This window comes from Acomys russatus, chromosome 8, assembly GCF_903995435.1.
Source record: "Acomys russatus chromosome 8, mAcoRus1.1, whole genome shotgun sequence".
Classification (NCBI taxonomy): domain Eukaryota; kingdom Metazoa; phylum Chordata; class Mammalia; order Rodentia; family Muridae; genus Acomys; species Acomys russatus.
The window spans coordinates 40748342-40770360 of record NC_067144.1 but is presented as its reverse complement, the minus strand read 5'-3'; the positions used below and the strand labels follow the sequence as shown (position 1 = coordinate 40770360).

At 40.7% G+C, this 22019-nt stretch overlaps 1 protein-coding gene across 1 annotated transcript in view; it reads right to left on the bottom strand.

The window, feature by feature from the left end:
• Gabrr3 (gamma-aminobutyric acid type A receptor subunit rho3) overlaps positions 1-2866 on the bottom strand; it is a 43909-nt gene extending 41043 nt beyond the window's left edge. Inside the window, exon 1 of the mRNA XM_051150462.1 lies at positions 2751-2866. Within this exon, the coding sequence (XP_051006419.1) occupies positions 2751-2866 (116 nt within the window). The remainder of the gene's footprint in view (positions 1-2750) is intronic.
• Between the last annotated feature and the right edge of the window lie 19153 nt (positions 2867-22019).

The window sequence follows — 22019 nt, the reverse complement described above, 5'->3', positions numbered from 1 at the left end:
AGCTGTGCCATTACTGGTTGTGGGCAACCAGGTGGCATCGCGCAGAGAATGTGGCGATATATATGTACCACGGAAGTGTGGGAAAGCCTGGCCCTACTTCTCTGAAGCAAGCCCATATAGTCAGTGCCAAATGCTTTTGCACTTGTGCTAGGGAAGGCTGAGAGCGCCTTGGAGGCTGGCTCTTGGTTTGCTGGGCTCACTCAGCGAAAGTGGGTCTGTTTCATCCTGAGCGGCTGCTTTGAACCAGGCTGGTGGCTTACACAAACCCTGGCGCCCTAGGGATTGCTCACTGCAGCAAAAAAGCAGCTCTTGTGAATTTGCATGAATCATAGTCTGGCTTGTGGCCTCAAGGGCTCTTCAGTTATTACACACAGAAGTGGAAAATAAGCATTTGGGCCTCAGACAGCAGATACCCCAGGGTTTCCTCAGGAGGAAACCTGACCTACACAACCTTTAAATTTTTTTTTCTTTTAAGAGGAAATAAAAAGAAAACTTTAACCTAAGGGAAACGTTTCCTCCATACCAGAAAGGCTTTGTGTTTCCAGTTGACTTAATAAAAACATGTAATAAGGGGTAAATATAGAGGTTAGTATAGCTTTAAAGAATATTACTATTATTTACAACTTCATACATGCACACTGATTACATTTATCTCCCACCTTCCCACCACCACCAACATGGATGTTCACAGTTCACCATACAAACAAATTTCTCTCTCATTTGTTTTCTTTTGTAACCAGGCTGTCACCCTGACCCTGTGTTTGGATCTATCTGTTGGGTGCTGAGAAGAGGGTATTGAATCGAGTACAGTGATTCCTTCATTCCTAGATTCCACCCGATAGCCAAGGGTTCAGAGATGACTTTGGAGTCACCCCCTTTCTTGACTGAATGTTGATAGGGCTGGTCTTGTGTGTGTGCCATTCTAAAAGGGCAGGCTACTCCCTTCTGCTGCTATGAGTGTATGATGGCACTAGGTGTATGCCTTTTCTTCCAGTAGATACTGTGCCATGGTATGATGGAATAGTTCTTATTATAATCTATCTTTTCCATCTCTAAGCATCTATAGATCAGCCTGAAAGAATCTCTTGCTTTCAATGATAGATGATATTTCACATTTACTATAGAATAAACTACATGAATATTGGAAGCGATCTGAAACAAGCAAAACCCCAAACCACATATAGTCTGTCATAACTTTACATTCACCAAACATTCTAATGTTTAATTTCTTCAGAGAGGACCCAGCATGGAGTTAAACTCAGCAAGACCTGGTGTCATCTCAGGTCTATTGCCTCAGTCTCTAGTACCAGGCATGCTTTCTCTGCTGTTGAATGGGTCTCTAAGTCCAGTCAGACAGCTGTTGACACCAACACGTGAGTGACACTGCACCTTTATCTATATCTTGCCATGTCGGCCATTGTCATGGTTCATAGGTGGAAAGATTGAAAGAGCCAAATACAAGGAAGTTGGCTGTGAAACAGTCTTTCCTAGAAATGGCTGCATAAACAAGACTGGAGCAATGTGATATCAGTACACATATTAATGTGGAAGGTGGAAGATTTCGTGAGGTCTCACTCCCAGACAAAGGGCAAAGAGCAAATAATGACTGTTGGGAGAATTAGCCTCTCCCAAGGAGGAACTTTTTTATTGATTGTCCAACACAGAGTGCAGTCAGCCCAGAAACCACATATACACAGACAACAAAATGGTTGAATGTATATATTTGTGCATACACATATGTGTATACACCTGTGTGTGTGTGTTTGTATAGAAATAACAGTCAAAGGAAAAGATACTGTAAACTTGAGAGTGTGTGGAGCATTAGAGGGAGCAAAGGGGAGGAGAAAAATTACATAATTTTATTTCAATTAAAATACATTTAAAAAGTACAAAGGAGATCAGGAATCAGGCCATAGTTCCTGTCTTCTTTAAACCTGCATATTCTGAAGGTATTGGTTCAATATATGTGCTCTTTCTCCTGATCTTGTGGTAAGTGTTTCATGAATATGGAATATAGAGGACTTTGAGGCCAATCTGGCAAACATCTGTCATTTCACAGCCTTAGTCTTTTGAGAAATCTGATAACAAAGGCAGATTTTTGCAAGGGCATTCTTTGGGGAGAAGAATGACTAATTGGTGCCCTCTGCAAGGCTGGGGAACTCAGGCACTCTCAGTGAAACCTGGAAAGCCCTGGGCAAGTTGTGATGCCCTGGTCATTGTAATGCACTGATTTCTCCTGCACACATCCAGGCATCTCAAGTTATTGATGGGAAAATAGCAACGACAAGGAGCTGATCTTCAGAAAGATATTTTAAATATAGTAACACGGTTTTCAACAGATAACAAATAGTCTTAGTGCTTCCTTATGCCATCTCTTTAAAATATAATACCAATTGCTCTCCACAAAACTGACATGGAATGAAGTTGTTTCTTAAACTACTAATTCAAAATTTGAAGAAACTGTAAACAAATATCATTACTAATAAGCGCATTCCACATTGAAAACTACATTGAAAGATAGTCCATATGAATGGAATGTGGAAAATTTAACTATTTGCTCTCCAAATAAACATAACTAAACAATGCCAGAGATGGAAGATCGCATGATTTTTTTCTGATGGGTCAGTGCTGTTTCAGACACAGGTACTGTGACAACGATGGGCTTCTATTAAAGATACATTTCTAGATTAGCAGAGGGTCTGAGGCAGGTGTTGAGAGAAACCATTGCTGACTATGTTTCTGTATCTTACCGGGCTTGTTTCGGTGAAGAGAGGCATTGCTGGTGTGGCCTCTTGATGGCAGAAGCATCCAGCATCAATGTAATCCAGGTGTAGGTGAAGGAGAGCAACCACACAGCCAGGACCATGTCTTCCAGAAGAAAGGACTGCAGGTGGCTGCCCCCAACACAGCTACTGAGATGTCCTGCCCACGTGTCTTTAAAAAAATCAATATCATGTCATAAAAATGAACTAAGGTGGAGAAAAGCAGACATAACTTTCAGGGATGCCCCTTTCCACCTTAGATTAAACAGAATGGCATCGCACAGGCATGTGTCTGTCTGCCTCATTGGCAATGCAAGGAAAATAAAGCAATGCTTTCTTCTTTCCCTCTCTCCAGGGAAGGCTCTTAGGAAGATGCTTGATTCCCCACTCAATAAACTCTCAGCTGCTATCCTCAGAGGACAAAGAAGCTAGGTTAGGCTCTAATCCTCTTAATCCAATGCAATATAATTTGAATATATGTAATGACTCTGTAAAATAATATGCTTAATGAGAGAAAGATGATTAATGTAATCTTAATTACACACTGCAAGACCTCTTATTTTATCCTGTGGTTTCATTTAATTCAGAAAGGAATCATTTCCTCCCTTCAAACACACAGACCCCTCCCCACTGCATAGTAGAAAAACCATATTACTATATTTTCAAGTAAACATTCTCATTTTAAGATGATAGTTTATCCCCTCCATAACAAAAGTAATTCAACCTCTAAGTGAAATGTTACTGTACTGGCTAATGCATCAAACATTAACTTGTCACCATTAAATTAGGGCCATACATGCTCCTAAAAACATGCTGCCTACATACAGAGAGTGAAAACTCTGGCTGGTAATATTCCCTGTATATCTTACTTGGGGGCATCCATTGCTGTGATAAAGTATTGTGGCCAAAAGCAACTCAGGGAGGAACAGATTTTCTTTGTCTTACAGCTCTCAGTCCATAGTCTATCATTAAGGCAAGTCGGGCCAGGAACTCAAGCAAGAACCCTAAGGCTGGAACTGGAGCAGATCTGATGGAGGAACAGCCCTTACAGGCTTGCTCCTCATGGCTTGCTCAGTTTGGCTTCTTATGTACAGCAGTACCACTTGCCCAGGTTAGCACCACTCACAATGGGCTGAGCTCTCCGACATCAATTATTAATCAAGAAAGTGCCATAGGGCCTTGCCTACATGCCAGTCTTATGGAGGTATTTTCTCAGTTGTAGTTACTTTCTCCCAGATGACCCCAGCTTGTGTCAAGATGACCAACATTTAGCCAGCACACCGTATGTGTGTAAAACATCACTGCATGGGTATTCAGTGAAATTAACATTCTCCAATAAGAGTATTACAAGATGGAAAGTCCAGTGACAAATATATGACAAGATCTGCAAATTGCTTCAGATAGACTTGTGAGCTTGTGAACATATCTCATGTATGTTGTTAACTTATCCCATGAATGTATTTTAACTTAGGTTGTATATCCTGTTACCACATGCATTACAACTTCTTGTGTTTTGAGTAGGTTGTTCTTCTTTCTCTTCCTCTTCTCTTTCTCCTCCTCACCTGCATTCTCAATTTCTTCTCCTCCTTTGCAGTTTCTGAAGAAACAGATACTCTTTATTACATCTTTTTTTCTATACCAACTGCTTGTAATGTTTAAGAAAGATGTAAAAAGTGATTATGATTTTTGGTGATGATTTTAAATCAGAATGCTCTACATAAAAATAACAACAAGCCAGCAGCTTACAGTGGAAACAGTTGGTTCATGAGAGGTCTTAGAGTTCTCATTCAATTAGAATGAAGCATCTGTCTCTTGGTGCTGAGGCGGCTTGTTGACCTTATCCCTTTAGTGTTTTCCTTTGCAAGCCTGGTAAGCACCTTAAGGGGGCAGGGGAGCAGAAAACCACATCTGTCAAAATGAGAAAGTGGTGACCACCAGGAAACAAAGTAAATCATGTTCCTGGGAGAAGCTTCTCTCAGCTGTCCCCTGCATAAATTGACTCCTGGTCACTCTTCCTCCATTCTGATGATGTTTGCCTGTTTCTCTGGCCAGGAACCAAGTGTGAACTCAGAAGGCATGGCTGTGCCCTCCCTCACATTCTTCTTGGGTGTGTAGATATCATTAGCTCACAAAGGAAAATAAGAAGAGAGCAAAACTCCTTAGAAGTTGGATCAAATGCAATCAACAACAGTAGCAACAATAGTGATAATATTCCTAATGCCCCAGAGATTTCCAAGTGTGCTTGTATGTGATGTCACAGGAGATAAATGTACTGATCTGGAAATTGTAGTCATAGAATGTCACAGAACCCAGAGGGCTTTGGAGGTCATTCGGTCCGTATCAGCTCCTTGCCTCTTTTTATGCAGTAATTCCATGGTTTTACTGGAGGATTGGATCCAGGAGCCGAGGGAGGCTGAGATGCAATGATTCTCAAGTCTCTTACATGAGATGATGTACCTGCATGTAATCTGTTCACACCACAAGAGATAAAACATTTTTTAGATCTATTCATTTGTTCTGCATATGGGCTCTCTCTCTCTCTCTCTCTCTCTCTCTCTCTCTCTCTCTCTCTCTCTCTCTCTCTCTCTCTGTCTTTCTTCCATGTGGGTCCTGGGAGTCAAACTCAGGGCAGCAAGCTTGCCAAGAGGTTTCTGTACCCACTGAGTCATCTCCCAGGCTCCTCCCATATACTTTCAACCCTATCTAGTTCTGGTAAAATGCAGACTCTGCAAATAGTTGTCACACTGTAGTATTTTGAAGATAATGAAACAGGATATCTATATCTATATCTATATATCTATCTATATATATCACAATGTTTGGTGATAAATCTGGAACTATAGTTGTTTGAAACTACAGACAGTTGACATGGGACTAGGGAGAAGCAACTGTGCAGTGAAGTTAGGACTGAGAATGAGTGGTCAGTTCATCTGTTTGAACTTTAAATTTATGTTGCGAATTAAGTATACTTGGAAACATAATGGCATGCCAAAAATACAATTTTTGAAGACATGAGATTTTCCTTTCCACTTAAATCTTTGTTCTCAATCAACAGTTCTATTTCCTAGAGTCATGCGGTTCTTATCGAGTATATGTCTTTCACTCCCCTCTCACACCCTTGCCAGAATCAGCTGTATAATGGCCCTAGAATGAGCCTTGTTCATTATGGTGTAATGGCGCAATATTGCCACGAGATGGAAGCATAGTACACACATTCCGACCCAGACCACCAACCAAAGAGCACGCTTGGACTGGACACATGGACTGCTACAAATATGTAGCAGATATGCAGCTTGGTCAGCATGTAGGAGTAGGGGCTGCCTCTGACTCTGTTGCCTGACTTTGGATGCTTTCTCCTAGATGGACTGCCCTGTCTGGCCTCAGTGGGAGAGGATGCACTTAGTACTTCAGTGAAATGAGATGCCAAGGTGGGTTGGTACCCTTTGGGGGCCTCCCCTTCTCTGAGAAGAAGGAGATGGGGTATGGGAGAAAGGGCGTAAGGGTGGAACTGGGAATAGATGGGAAGAGGCCTGGGATCAGGTTGTAAAGTGATTAAATAAACAAATTAAAAAATAAAAAATAAAAGCCACAGACTGAATGAGAATGAATGTACTTGTGAACACAGGGGAGAGGAAAGAGATTAGTGAAAAATAGTTAAGCAGTTTAAGCAACAATAAAAAAACTCCCATTCTTCCCTCCCTCCCATTTTCCCATTATTCCCTTCCCCTATGACTGTTCCTGAAGAATGGGAGGATACAAGGGATGGTATAAACATTGAGATGTAACAAGAATAAATTAATTAAAAAAGAATTTTAAAAAGTTGAAAAAAAAGAAAAAAAAGGAAAATAAGATTATATTTCGAGGTTGTACTTATTAAAGATGTGTAGTAATTACAAATGTTATCTCATAGTATGAATTTTTATCACAAAGTAAATATGTAAATTAGTTCTATAGAGTTTTGTGAATAAAATTTGAAAGAATAAACTATCATATTTTTAAAAAAACTCAACCCTGTTAATAAGCTAGCTATATCTCTCCTAATTGAATGGTGATTAATGATATTTATTTCTAATATTGAGCAGTAAGCATAGTTTTAAGGTTCTACCTCTTCCTATACTAAGAAAATAATTTTATTTGTAAGTACCAAGAAATAGTGATGAAGACAGTGGAAACACGCACTTTCTGTCAGAATGACTTGCTGACACCACTACTGTTTGACACTGAGAATCACTGGTCCTGGGAGGAGGGGCTCTGGGACTGGATGAGGAGGGTTCTGGGCGATTCTTTAACTCCTTAAACATTTCACTTCCTTTCCCAATTAACTAATCAAGTGGGTATAGGTCACTTTGGAAAGTTACAAAGAAGCAATAAAACATAGTGGTCAAGAGTGACATCTTTTGTTGTCAGGCTTTCTATGTTTCCGCTTACTAGTTGTGTGAAGATCAGCAACAATGTAATGTTTTTCTGCAGGTCAACTACTTCATATTACCTTGATTTTGTGGTGTAGACATGTCACCATGGTAACTCTGCTGATCCAATAATATAATCGGTCTCTCCATCTTCTCCTGCCTCCCCTAGTTTCTTCAGTGTTTCAGAGCTTTCATTGCAGAGGTCTTCCACTCTTCTGCTAGGTGTATTGTAGGTGTGAGTGCCTACTGTGCCATTCAGCCTCTGTACCTTTTGCTGAAGTTAAGCAAAAGTGAAGTTAAGACTGCTTACTAGTAGTATTTTGCTTTTTGCAGTTGTCTTGGAACTCACTATGAAGACCAGACTGGCCTTGAATCCATGGAGACCAGCCTGCCTGTGGCTCCTCTAAGAGCTAGGATTAATGGCATGTGCCAACATTCCAGGCATTTGTTTTTATTACTAACTTCTCTTTTGTTTGCAGTGAGGTTAGTGTTCGATTTTTTTCTTACTTTTCTTTCCTGTTGATTCTTTGTGAGTTTCGCATAATTCACCCACCCCACTCATCTCCTTATCCTTTTGTACCCGCCATCTGCTCTTGCAATCTCCCCCTAAAAAGACAAGTTAAAAACAAAAACAAAACCAACCAACCAACCAAAACATCCTAAACAAAACAAAGCATAGAAAACATCTTGTGGTGGAAGCTGCAGCCACAGTGTGCCCCACAGCACACTCCTCTGTTCACACAGTTTCATGTGGCAAATGTTCATTGCAATGAGTCACTTAAGGCCTCTGGCTTCTATCATTCACCAATATTGTGTCCTCACCAGGACTCCTCCTGGTTTTCCTATTGTCAGCCTGTGTCACGGAGATCCTGCAGCTTTGGATCAGTGTGACTAGCCTTTTCAGATGCTCCAACAGTTCACAGATGAGGTAGATTTTGGGGGTGGGTCAACTCAAAGCCCTGGATGTGGGTCTGGATGGTAGCTATGCTGGTCAGCCAGCCAGCCAGTCATCTCTACTGCATTCATACCACCAGGGCAAGCTCTCCAGCACTGCCCTGGCTAGCCCATCCAATGTTACCAGAGGGCAGAGTCCACTGCCCTGCTGTCATGCCCTCGGGGCAGCTTGCCCTAGCCCCCCTCCACCTGGACCAGCTCTACTGTGCTGCCCCAGTGCTGCAGCAGATGAGCAGAGGGGCCAGCTCTCCAGAGTTCTGCATCAAGTGAGGGCTGCGACCAGTTATGCACAGCCCTTGGACACCCCTGCCACTGCATGGTCATGGACCCAGATGTGGCCCTTAAAGGCAGCATGGGATAGGACTTTACCATGGTGGGGCTGGTTACTCACAACAGGCTACCCCTCTCCATCATCTCATCTCCAGTCCCATCTCTCCCATCTGTCTACCACACACTTGGACACTGTAGTGGCTCCCGCTGCAGGTGGGCCACGTGGCTGGTGGGCCTCTGGGTAACCTCCTCTGCCCGTAGCACTTGGTGTGGCGGCATGGAGGCCTCTCTATGTCTACGGCTTGTCATTGTGGCGTGGTGGAAGGCTGGTCTCTTGTCATCTGTCTTTTCCTCCTACACTGCGTTGTGTTGGCAGGTGGGCCTCAGTGTGTCTACAGCCCACCTAAGCAGTGCCATGGCAGACAGGTCCCTGCCCACACAGAATGGCATGGCAGCAGGTAGGTCTCCGGATGTCTTCCTCCTGCCCTGCATGGTATGGTAGCAGGCAGGCCTCTGTCTCTTTCCTACTTTTCATATAGTTACTCTTATTTTATTTTAGAATTTTTCCTTCTTTCATAGATTGCATCCCGACCAAAGTTTCTCCTCCCTCCATTCTTCCCAGTCCCCCAGGGTTCCTCTTTCTTTCTGTCTCCCCCAGATCTACCCCTTCTCTGTTTCCCTTCAAAACAAAAAGAGCAGGCCTTCCAGGATACCAACTAAACATGGCATAACAAGTTACAAGACTAGGCACAAACCCTCATAAAGGCTAGAGAAGACCACCCAGTAGAAGGAAGAGGTTCCAAAGGAGGCAAAGGAGTCAGAGGCAGCCCCACCCCCACTGTTAAAAGTACCACCAGAAGATCAAGATATACAGCTGTTACATATGTGCAAGAGAGCCTAAGCCAGACCCATACAGGCTCTGTGATCCCCTTGGAGCCTTGGTTAGATGATTCTGTCGGCTGTGTTCTCTTAGTGGCCTTGACCCTTCTGACTCCTGCCATCTCCTCTCTCACCTGCTTTGTGGGATTCCCCTGGATCTGCCTAGTATTTGGCTGTGGGTCCCTTTATCTGCTCCCATCAGTTGCTGGATGACACCTTCCTGATGACAATTGGGCTAAGCAATTATCTTTAAGTATAACAGAATATCATTAGTAATCATTTCATTGATTTCTTTCCCTCCAGTCAGGTTTGGTTCTGTCCTATGTCTCTAGGATGCCCAGCCTTTGGTTCCTGGCTGTCCAAGCAGTGTCAGGATTTGGGTCACTCCCAGGGCATGGGTCTCAAGTTGGACCAGTCACTGGTTAGACACACTCACAAGTTTTGCACCATTTTCCATTGAGAATTTGTTGTTTTCTTCACTCCTGAGATTGGGAACACATCTCTTTCCTTTCCTGTCATATTCCTTAGATATCCTCTGTAAGGCATAGGCTTAGTGGTCACAAGTGCATTCGGTTTACACGTAACAGGAAGTTATTTGCTTCACTTTTGCATTTCTTTTTTTCTTTATTGATTGTGTAGCCTTGGCTGTAATGGACTTGCTTTGTAGACCAGACTCGTCTTGAGCTCACAGAGATTGCCTGCCTCTGTCTCCCCAAGTGCTGGAATTACAGTTGTGCACCACCGCTTTTGCTTTTAAAGGATAACTTTGCCTAAGATAGTAATCTTGGTTGGCAGTTGTTTCTTTCAGGGCTTTAAATACATCAGTCAGGGTTATTTTGGCCTTCAGGGTTTCTGCTGAGAGGCCTGCCAGTCTGCCTTTATAGTTATAGGTTTACCTGTATGATTAACATTATCCTTTCTCTTGTAGTAGGCAGTCATTTCTTTGGTACTGTAGCATTTGAACTATAATATAAGATGGATGGTTATTTTGTGGCCCTGCTTGTTTGTTTGTTTTTTTGGTTTGGCTTTTCAAGACAGGGTTTCTCTGTGTAGCTTTGGCTGTCCTAGACCTTACTCTGAAGACCAGGATGGCCTCAACATAAAGAGATCCACCTGCCTCTGCCTCCCAAGTGCTGAGATTAAAGGTTTGTCCTACCACCGTCTGGCTGGAACCATTTTTCTTTAAATGTTATTGAATAGGTTTTTCTGTCTTTTGTTTGTATCTGTTTCATCTTCAATGTCACAGGTTCATAAATCCGGTCTTTTACGTATTGTGGCTGTTCATTACCATAATGAATGCAGTAATTCATAAATTTTGACATCACCCATTGCTATTCATTCTTCCACATGATCTAGTCTACTGGTGGTTTTTCCATTGATGTTTAGTTTTGATATTTGATTTATTGACATTTTCATTTCTAAGTTTTTCACTTATTTCAAGAGTAGCTATCTTTCTACTGAATTTCTCACTTGTTTATTATATATATACATATATGTGCTTGTACATGCTTGTGTATATGTTGGTGCATGGGCATGCTTGTGTGTGTGCATGTGTTTGAAGGTTCATCTGTATGTGTTTGTGTGAACATGTGGAGGCCAGAGGACAACCATTCTTTAGACATATTTCATTTCCTTTTTGAGACACAACCTTTCACTGATCTGTAATTTACTGAGTGGGCTAGCTGTCCAGCCAGTGTGCCTCACAGGTTTGCTTGTCTTTGCCTCCATAGTGTTGGATTACAAGCATTCACTGCACATCCTCATGCCCTTTTATGAAAATGTTCTGGTCCTTGCTTTCAAGGCAAGCATTTTAACAAGTGAACCATTTTTCCAACCCCTAGTTTACCTTTTGAATATCCTTAAGAACTCTTAAATTGGTGCTTTGATTTCATTCATTTGAATTGTCATTAAGGTCATTATCACTTTTGAAACTAGGTTTTTTGCACCCAGGAAGATAGTTTAGTAAGTAAATTTCTCACAATACAAGCTTGAGGACCTCAACTCATCTCCAGAATCCACACTTTGATCACTTCCCCCTGGCTGGTGGCCTGCCAGGCCACAGAGGAAGAGGATGTCCAGATGAGACTACATAGGCTGGGGTCAGATGGTAGGTGAGGAGGGCTCCCTCTTTCTGAGAACTAGGGTAGGGGAAAGAGGGAGGAAGAGTGGGACTGGGAGGAGACGAAGGAGGAGGCTACAATCAGGAGGTAAAGCAAATAAATTAAAAATAAATACTTTTTAAAAAGTCAGCTGGGGAGGCAGGGATAGGTGCACTCCTGGGCCTTACTGGCTGACAGCTGCAGCCTACTCAGTGAACTCAAGGTTGGTGAGACTCTGTCTCAAAAACAAAAGGGAAATCACCTGAAAAAACGACACCTAAAGTTTACCTTTGGTCTCTACACAAACTCATTCACTCAGGTACATGCAACTATATACACAGGGACATGCACACATTGGTATGCAATGATATGTGACACCACCCCCATGCACACATGCACACACACACACACACACACACACACACACCCCACCACCACCACAAACACCACCCTATTCCAAACATTTGAATTGTTTTTGTGAAACTTTAACCATATCAGTCTATTTTAATCCAATTATTAAAGAACTATGAACTTTGGAAGGGGCCGTGATGCATTACTTATTCACATCTTGTGCTCTGTGTTTTAATTAAATAGCTCTTGGGATGGCTATCACTTCCATTCACATGAGAATTTTTTAATGAGCAGCCTCCTCCTTGGAGTTTAATCCTCAGGAGTGTCCAGAGAGGTAATAGTAAAAACATCAAAAACAAATCAAATAGACAATAAAAATTATTAAAACTATATTGCAGCAATAACCATAAAAATAAAAGAAGTAAGTAAAACATACTTTGGAGTATTTTCTTTTATAATGTGAAAAATTAATAAACATAAAGGTACTGCTTTTCCTGCTGAGAGATGGAGAGCCTGGCCAGCAGCTCGGTCTGCAGCTTCAAGCTCAACAGTTATGTGGGGTGAGCCAAGCTGCAGGGCAGCCAGCACTGAGGACAGAGTGGTATACACTGGCCCAGAGCTCTCTCCGACATATGTCATAACTGAATAGGGCCTGTCCTAGGCCCACCAGCTGGCACCCAGCATGGAGCAGCTGCAGCTGCGCCTCCTGCTGGGAGACAAGTGAGGGAAAGCAGTACTGCCTGCAGCTACAAGCATGGAGGTTGATTCTGGAGAGCCTTGGGGCAGTAGACATTGATATCAGGGAGGTCAGTGTCAGTCAGGAGCTCTCCTAAATCCTACCCCAAGATGCTCTGCCTGGTTACACTATCATGCTCACTCTGGGCAACAGCAGGGTAGATGAGATGAGTCTCAGCCAACATCCAGCATTTATGATGCATCAGAAACCAGAAACCTTGAACCAGACCAATGACTCATTGTAATACATATTTACATGCAAAGCTTTTTGGTGAAAAAAATAAACATATATGATATACTGCAGTTTCCAGTGCCATTGTGACTAGTGAAATGTGATGGAGAGGTGGGAAAGATAGAGGAATGAAGTGCTGAGTGAGTGGCAGAACTAGAGGCAGGGATGAGAGAAGACTGCGGTGGACAGGGGATCACATCATTGCTGGGTAGGTCTGGAAATAACAAAAATATAGTGAATTCATGTGTGGAACTCCAAAGAAAACAAATATTTTAAATTTAAAAAAGCAAATGAGAGAAATATACAAACAACATTTGGTAAAGGCGAGCACAGGAAAAAACAGCAGAAAAAAAAAAACTTAAAATACTTTAAAAAATGTAGTAATAGAATAAAAGAAAAAGTGAGGAATTAGTCATGGTTTAAGTCAGATTCTATAACATTAGGATCTGCCAGAACTTCATAGGGGTAGAGGGCTGTGTATGGCGTCCACATTAGGTTCCTTTTTGCTCCCATCACACAGGTCAGCGCTGTATCCTGGCTGAGGGTCACTTTGGTCAAGGAAGTGCTGTCAGTATTACAGCTGCATTCGCTTCAGAGACTTACGTTCTTTCACTGTGGTAGTACCTGATTGCTGTGATGAATTGGAGTCTCTGCATTGCACACATTCCGGTTGGCCTCAAAGGTCACAGCACAGGAATGGCAAGCCTCCACGACAAGTGAGATGCCCCAACGGCTTCAGAGAGCAGAACCAACAGCACTGGCAGTTTGCATTGGAAATAGAGACCTGAGCGAACCTGGCACTTTGCCTGCATGGCTCAGCACTTTCAGTGCCTAGCTGCAGATAACTTGGTGGGAAGGAGAACACTGTAGAAATTGAGCAGATTTTTGGATGTGGGCCCAGAGCTGGTACTCGCAGCCCGCGACAAACCATATGTCATAATAAGACAGTCTCGGAGGCTGAGAAACTCTTGCTGTAGGCTCAGACCTGTGAAGCTTTCGCTCTGTAATCCATAGGCAACATGGCTCAGAATTCACCTTGAACATCAGGCCACTGAGCAATTGGCCATCGACAACTCAAGCTCCCTCCTGTTTAAACTTCTGAGAACAGTTGGTTTCTCCTGCATTCAAGACTGTCAGTTTCCTGTCACCAGAGTTACCTGGTGTATTTTGTATTCATGGCTTTAACTTTCCTACCTACATTCTAAGAGACCAGTTTGAAAGTGCAGACTGTTTACAGGTTTTCTGTGTTACTTTTCCATTTCTAAGTTCTTGGTTCACTGCCAAGAGAGATGCATATTGTCTTCAATGGTTCACCCCTAAGGACTCTTTCTGCCAGTTAGGTACCATGTCCAAAAAGTTCTACAACTTCCCTACACACTAACATTAGTTAAGAACCAAGGGTTCAAACACATGAGCCTCTGGGGGACATTTTACACTCAAGCCATAGCGGAGAGTAATTGAAAGATGCGGACTAATAGGTTTTTACTTTATCTAGAGAAGTTGGTGACTAAAACAATGTAGCTGAGAATGATCATTGCACAATGATTTATTTGGTGACCATATCTATTATTTATTTTTATATTTTATTTATCATAAATTATTTGCACATTACACCCTGATTATTATCCCCTCACTCTTATCTTCCCATTCTCACTCTCCCTTCCTCTTCTGCCCTACTCCTCTGCCATAGATCTCTGACAGAGGAGCCTTTCTACCCCACTTTCAGGTCACAGCCTATCAGGTTTCATCAGGATAGCCTGCATCCCCTTCCTCTGTGTGCTCACAAAGCTGTCCTGCCAAGGAGCAGCGATCAAATTGTTAGAGGCCCAGCCCTGCTCCTGCACTTGGAGAATGAGCTGTCCATTGGCTACATCTGAACCAGGGGCTTAGGTTCTCTGCATGCCTTGTCCTTGGTTGGTGCATCAGTTTGTGTAGGCCCCTCTGTGTCAGATCTGCAGGCCTTGATGGTGGTCTCCCTGTGGAGCTCTTGATCTCTCCTGGTCCTTTTATCCCCCTACTCTTCCCTACAACACTCAGTGCTCCACCCAGATCCCTTGATGGGTGGAGTCTCTCAGAAGATGTCTATGTTGGGCTAATATCCACTTTTAAGTGAGTATATACCATGAGTGTCCTTCTGGGTCTGGGTTACCTCACTCAGGATGATTTTTTTCTAATTCCATCCATTCTCCTACAAATTTCAAGATTTCTTTGTTTTTAATAGTGGAGTAATATTCCATTGTATAAATGTATCACAGTTTCTTTATCCAGTCTCTGGTTGAGGGACATCTAGGTTGTTTCCAGATTCTGCCTGTTACAAATAAAGCTGGAACACAACAAAATGATGGCCTGCAGACTGGGAAAATATCTCCACCACTCCTACAACTGACAAAGGCTAATCAGTTTTATATCCAAAGTATATAAAGAACTCAAGAAATTAAGTACCACCAAGCAAAATAACCCAATTAATAATGGAGTACAGAGCTGAACAGAGAATTCTTAACAGAGGAATATTAAATGGCTGAGAAACACTTAAAGAAATGTTCAATGTCCTTAGTCATCAGGAAAATGCAAATCAAAATGACTCTGAGATTCCATCTCATACCTACCAGAATGGCTAAGATAAAAACTCAAGCAAAGGCACATGCTGGTGAGGATGTGAAGAAAGGGAACACTTCTCCATTGCTGGTGGGAGTGCAGATTTACACAACCAATTTGGAAATCAATCAGGCAGTTCCTCAGAAAATTGGGAATAATGCTACCTCAAGATCCATCTATACCACTCCTGGGCATATACCCAAAAGGCTCTCTGCTATACAACAAGGACGTTTGACCATGTTTCTTGAAACAATAAATTTGGAATGAATTCTAGGCCTAAACATGGAGTTGTGGAGCTCTTAATCGTAGATTTGAGTATGTTAACTATAAAAATACTTAGAAAATGTTCAAATCTTTCGTCCATTTTAAAATCAGGATAATTATTTATTGTAACAGATTTGTTTGAGTCCCTTAAACATTTCTCTTCACAGCTGAATTATAATGGCCCATTTTTATATGTGCTACATTTTTATTATACATTCATCAGTTGGTCACATCCGGGATGATTCCATTTTCTACCTTTTGTGAACAGAGCAGCAGTGGATAACGGTGAGCAAATCTGTGCAGTGGGCCATGGAGTCCTTTTGGAATATGACCAGGAAAAGTACAGCTGGAAAATATAGTATATCTAGCTCCATCTTTTTGAAGAGATTGCACACTGATTTACAAGGTGCTTGTGCCAATATTCATTCCCGTCCACAGTGAATAAGCATTACCGATTCTTAACATCCATACCACCATTTTGTCACTTAGAAAACCTCTGTTGGATAGATTCAGCTCAGAGTTCTGGAATGCCTTCATAAAATAACTAATAAGTCATTCTCAAAATATTTTATAACACAGAAAAGGAAAGACACTTCAAAAATTATTTTTATGAAGCCAGTATGATCCTTAATGCAAGCCAGACAAAAACCCAGCAACATAAATAAAATTATAGGTCAATCTCTTTCATGAACAGAGTTGAAAAATTGTCAATAAATTACTAGCAAACTAGATTCAAGAACACACCAAAGCCAAGTCTCAGAGAGATAAACACTGCATGTTTTCTCTCATTTGTGAATGTTAGCTTTGAATCTACATACACACACACACACACACACACACACACACACACACACACACACACACACGCACTTCATTTGAAATACCCATAGAAATCAGAAGGTTAATAAGAAACCATGGGTAGGGTGACTGTTATGGGAATGGAAATATAAAGTAGTGGTATAAAGGCTTAAGGTTTATTAATGGAAAGGGGGAGCGCTTGGCTTGGGGTTAGGAAATGAGAAGGCAAGGAAGAGAAGGGAATATGGTGAGGAATGAATAAAACTAAAGCTCTTTTTAAAATTACATGGATATTCGTTACCATAGGATAATGATATTATCCTAAAATGGGTGACAATACCTCTATTAGACACCCCAGGCTAACAAATAAAAAGCTCAGTGGTAGGAATGGGTTACTTATTTTCATTACTATTCATTGGTTGATAGACACCAAGGATGATTCTATTTTATGACTACTGTGAATATTGTAGGTTTTTTTTTTTTTTTTTTTTTTTTTTTTGCCAATCAAGTTCCATAGCCCACCAAACACTGCAGACTACTGTCAGTGCTATTAGTTGCCTTGCAGAACTTGGCAGTGAGACCTTGTTAGTGAAGACATACTCAAATCACAGAACATGGATGTATCAAGCTTGTGCTGACCTGGAAGCTTCATTCCTACTGGATAACTTTTATAGAACCAAAAGGTGCTGTGCATGCTACAGAAAAGAAATACAATCCTGCTGTGAACCCTTAAAGCCGCAGTAATGACTGGCTTCATAAGGCATGCACATTGACGTAATAGTGACACAAGCATTATGAGAGTAACCAAGCACTTTCTCAGTAGGTGTAAGTCCTACTCCTTAAGATGGATGAAACCCATACCTCTCTTTATTGTTTTCATCCAAGGACAAGTGACTAGACAAATTATAGACCACATGTAAGAAATTATTATTATTATTATTATTATTATTATTATTATTATTATTATTACTATTATTCTGCTAAATGGACATGATATTAAACTGACTTCTAGTGACTGCCATACCCATAGATTAACATATCATTCGGTCCTCAACAGAGAAGCTATTTACAATTGACGGTGATTAACATAGAGACCCACGCCTGATCAAAGTGCAGAGCATAAGAGACTGTAGAGTTCTCAGCTCTAAATAGAGTCTCTATATCACATACCATCCTTCCAAAGCTCAGGGAACATTGTTGAAAAAAGGGTAGAATACTCTATGTGCCAGAATTACTGAATGGATACAAGAAAACAGTGTCCTCTGGACACAGCAATGCACATATGAACCCATAGCATGAGTTCCCACATTCATAAAAAGAAACACTACTAAAGCTTGAATCACACATCGAACTCCACATATTAGTAGTCGAAGACTTCAACATCCCACTCTCCCCAATAGATCATAAAGACGCAAAGTAAATAGAAAAATAATGAAACTAATAGACACCATGAATCAAATGGACCTAACTGATATCTACAGAACTTACCACCCAACACAAAAGAATACACCTTCTTCTCAGTTCTCACACAACCTTCTCCAAAATTAACCATATACTTGGTTGTAATCAAGCCTCAATAGATAGAAAAATATCGACATAATCCATTGCATCTTATCAGACCACCATGCATTAAAGCTGGAACTCAACAACCACAGAAAGCCTACAAACTCATGGAAACTGAACAACTCCCTACTCAATGATGTCTGGGCAAGGGATAAAAAAAATGGTAAAGATCTCAAAATGATAAAGAAATTAAGCAGAAATTGTCCTATGATAGATGTAGGTTGAAACACTTACCTGCAGAAAATGTCTCATTTTGTTCTACCTAAATAACCTTCGGTTCTCCATAACCTACAGATATCATGAGCTACATGTAAAAGTTGATTTAAAAAATATACAAGGTTTTGAGATTCCATCTTGCACCCATCAGAATGGTCAAGCCAAGAACTCAAGTGACAGCACATGCTGGCAAGGATGTGGAGAAAGGAGAACACTGCTCCATTGCTGGTGGGAATGCAAACATGTACAACCACTTTGGAAATCAATCTGGAGCTTTCTCAGAATACTGGGAATAGAGCTTCCTCAAGACCCAGCTATTCCATTCCTAGAAATATACCCAGAAGATGCTCCAGCACACAAGAAGAAAATTTGCTCAACCATGTTCATAGCAGCCTTATTCATAATAGCCAGAACCTGGAAACAGCCTAAGTGTCCATCAGTAGAAGAATGGATTAAAAACCTGGTACATTTACACTATGGAATACTACTCAGCTATTAAGAACAAGAAAATCCTGAAATTTGTGGGCAAATGGATGGGACTAGAAATGATCATCCTGAGTGAGTTAAGCTAGACCTAGAAAGATACATATTATATATACTCACTTATAATTGGGCACAAGCCCAACAGCAATGTCCCCCGAAAGTCTTCACTTACCAGGAGATTGGGATAGATGCAGGGACCTCCTATTAGGACTCTAGGTGAGAGAAGTACAGGAAAATATGGAAATAGAAGGATCCAGAGGGTCCTAGAAACCTACAAGAAGAACATCATGATGGGTGGATTTGGACCCAGGGAGGTCTGCTCAGGCTACTGCAATAACCAAGGACAATACATGCAGTAAATAATGAACTCCTGCTCAGATCTAGCCAAGGGACAGGACATTATCTACAGTTGTGTGGAGATTGGGAACTAACTCTGATATGAACTCTGGTGCCCCATATTTGACCACTTCCCCTTGGTGGGGAGACCTGATGGCACTCAGAGAAAGAATAAGAAGGCTACCAAGATGAGACTTGATAGGCTGTGAACATATGGTGGGGGAGGAGGTCCCCTTCTGTCACAAACCTAGGGGATGGGAATAGGGTGAAAGAAAAAGGGAAGGAGGAGTGGGAGAAGACAAGTAAGGGGATAAAAATTGAGATATAATCTGAATAAATTAATAAATATTTAAAATTGAAAAAAATGTACATGGTTAAATTGTTAATACCAATTGCCAATAAAATAGCAAATGTCTCAGTTTTATTCCCCTACATTCTTATCTTTTGCAAAAGAGATGAGGAACTTTCTCCTTACATAAATCAAATGATAAAAATAGGTTAAATCACCATCTTATAATCCTTACTCTCTGTCGAAGACAATTAGGGCTTGATATTTATGCTTTCATTTTACTCCTGCAACGTTCTTGTTAAGTTCCTATTAGTAAGTTTAAAAGTGAGGACACCAAGGTTTAGAGAATTTGTTTGATTAGTGTTTTAAACCTTAAGCCAGTTATTTTGAAGTCTATGCTCTTAACTTTGTAATGCTGCCTCACCTGTGGCTTACTGCAGAAACCTAGTTTTTAGGACATTTATATCTATGATGGTTTTATAGTGAAATGGAGCATAGTCTGGTTCTTATTGCTCGCTTTATGATATGGTGCAATGTTTCTCCTTCATCACTTTAAAATTTGTGTAAGCTGTTTTTTAAAACATTGCCTTACCAATTAATATGGAATTTTCTAGTCAAAATATTTCCCTGTGGTCTTATTTTATGTAGGACTAAAATTACATATTAATTTGATAGATTAAAAACTCCTTCATTGCTGGTGGGAGTGCCAACTTGTACAACCACTTTGGAAATCAATCTGGTGCTTTCTCAGAAAATTGGGAACAGGGCTTCCTCAAGATCCAGCTATTCCACTCCTTGGAATATACCCAGAGGATGCCCCACCACATAACAAGGATATTTACTCAACCATGTTCATAGCAGCCTTATTCATAATAGTCAGAACCTGGAAACAGCCTAAGTGTCCCTCAGTAGAAGAATAGATAAAGGAACTGTGGTACATTTACACTATGGAATACCACTCAGCTATTAAGAACAAAGAAATCCTGAAAATTGCAAACAAATGGATGGAACTAGAAATGATCACCCTGAGTGAGTTAACTCAGACGCAGAAAGATCCTCATGGTATATACTCACTTATAATTGGACACTAGCCCAACAGTGATATCCTCTGAGAGTTCTCATTTAGCAGGGCATTGGTATAGAAGCCAGGACTTCCTATTGTGACTCCTGGTGAAAGAATTATGGGAGAATGGGGAAACAGAAGGACCCCTACAAGAAGACTATCAAGGCTGGTGGATCTGGCCCCGGGGGGTCTGCTCAAATTACTGGACCAACCAAGGACAATGCATGCAGTAAACCTAGACCCCCTATTCAGAGCTAGCCAATGGACAGCACATTCTCCACACTACCAGGCTGAGACCTGACAGGCTGTGACCATATCGTGGGGGAGGAGGTCCCATTCTGTCACAGACCTAGGGGAGGGGAATAGGGTGAAGGAGAGAGAGAGAGGGGGGAGATGGCAAGATACAAGTGAGGGGATAACAGTTAAGATGTAATCTGAATAAACTACTTAAATAAAAATAAAAACCCAACATGTTGAGTGTTCATAATTGAGCAGTATGAACATCAGGAGAGTGATCTAAAATTAGTCATATTGACCCAGTGCCTGATTACAGAGTACAGAAATGTACCAATAACAAAAACACAGGAAGATGATCCTCTTCAACACAGTGTTCAAAACTGAATATTCATAGTCATAAAAATTAAAGTGAACTAATATTCTCGTTATATATAAAATCAACTCAAAATAAGTTATTGGCTTAAATAGAGGCTATATTATAGACTCTATTTGTACCGAGAAGCAAACCTGTCATATGTTATCCTGGAAAATCATTTACTGAACATTACCCCAAACATCATAAGCAAGAAAAGTTAAATTAGACCAGAAATTTTGTGCACAGCCCTCACCCTGAAAACTGAGTGAGCGCATATTATAAATATACTTCATATGTAAATAACCCATATGATGGGATAAAACATATTCAAGCCATACATTTGATTATGGTTAGATATGCAATCTGTAAGGAACAGAAGCAAGAATATCATGAAAATTATTAAAATGAGAAAGTACATGATGTGGATATTTTATAAAAAGAAGATGTAAATTTCCAGCAAATAACACACACACACACACACACACACACACACACACACACACAACTTCTGGATAGTCTAATGTTTAAGATGTGAAATCCAAATATGCATTATAAATCTGTTCAGTTGTATAAATAAAATTGTGAACAATATGACCATATTTTGAGAAATCATTTTATAATTCTAGAAGATTAAAATGATATATTTTAAATGAAAATACTATGGTCAGGAAAGAAAGTTTTTGTTTTCAAATTATTGGCATGAGAGTATATGAATATCTAATATTATTGCCTAAAATAAACATAAAAGTATGTGTACACCAACTTAAGTTTTAACAGCATGCTGTTACTAATAGTGTATGTGTAAGGGTAAACATAGGAATATTTAGGAGGCAGAATATGCATACATGTTGTCTGTATTTACCAGTGATAAATGAAATGGAAGCAATTTGTTTCCCTTGTATTTAAACATTTTTGCCTAAAGTATTTTTAAATACAGCTAATTAGAGTGAACCGCATTAATTAGTTGATTTCACATGTGAGAAATGATTGTACATTGCCAATGACATCATTCAACAAGAATTTCTTTCAATGTAAGAAGGATTCAAAGCAGTCTACTGGCTCATTACGAGAAGCTGAATGCTCACAATAGTGGCTAAAGTGGCAAAGGCTGTGGGAACATTTGCTAGTT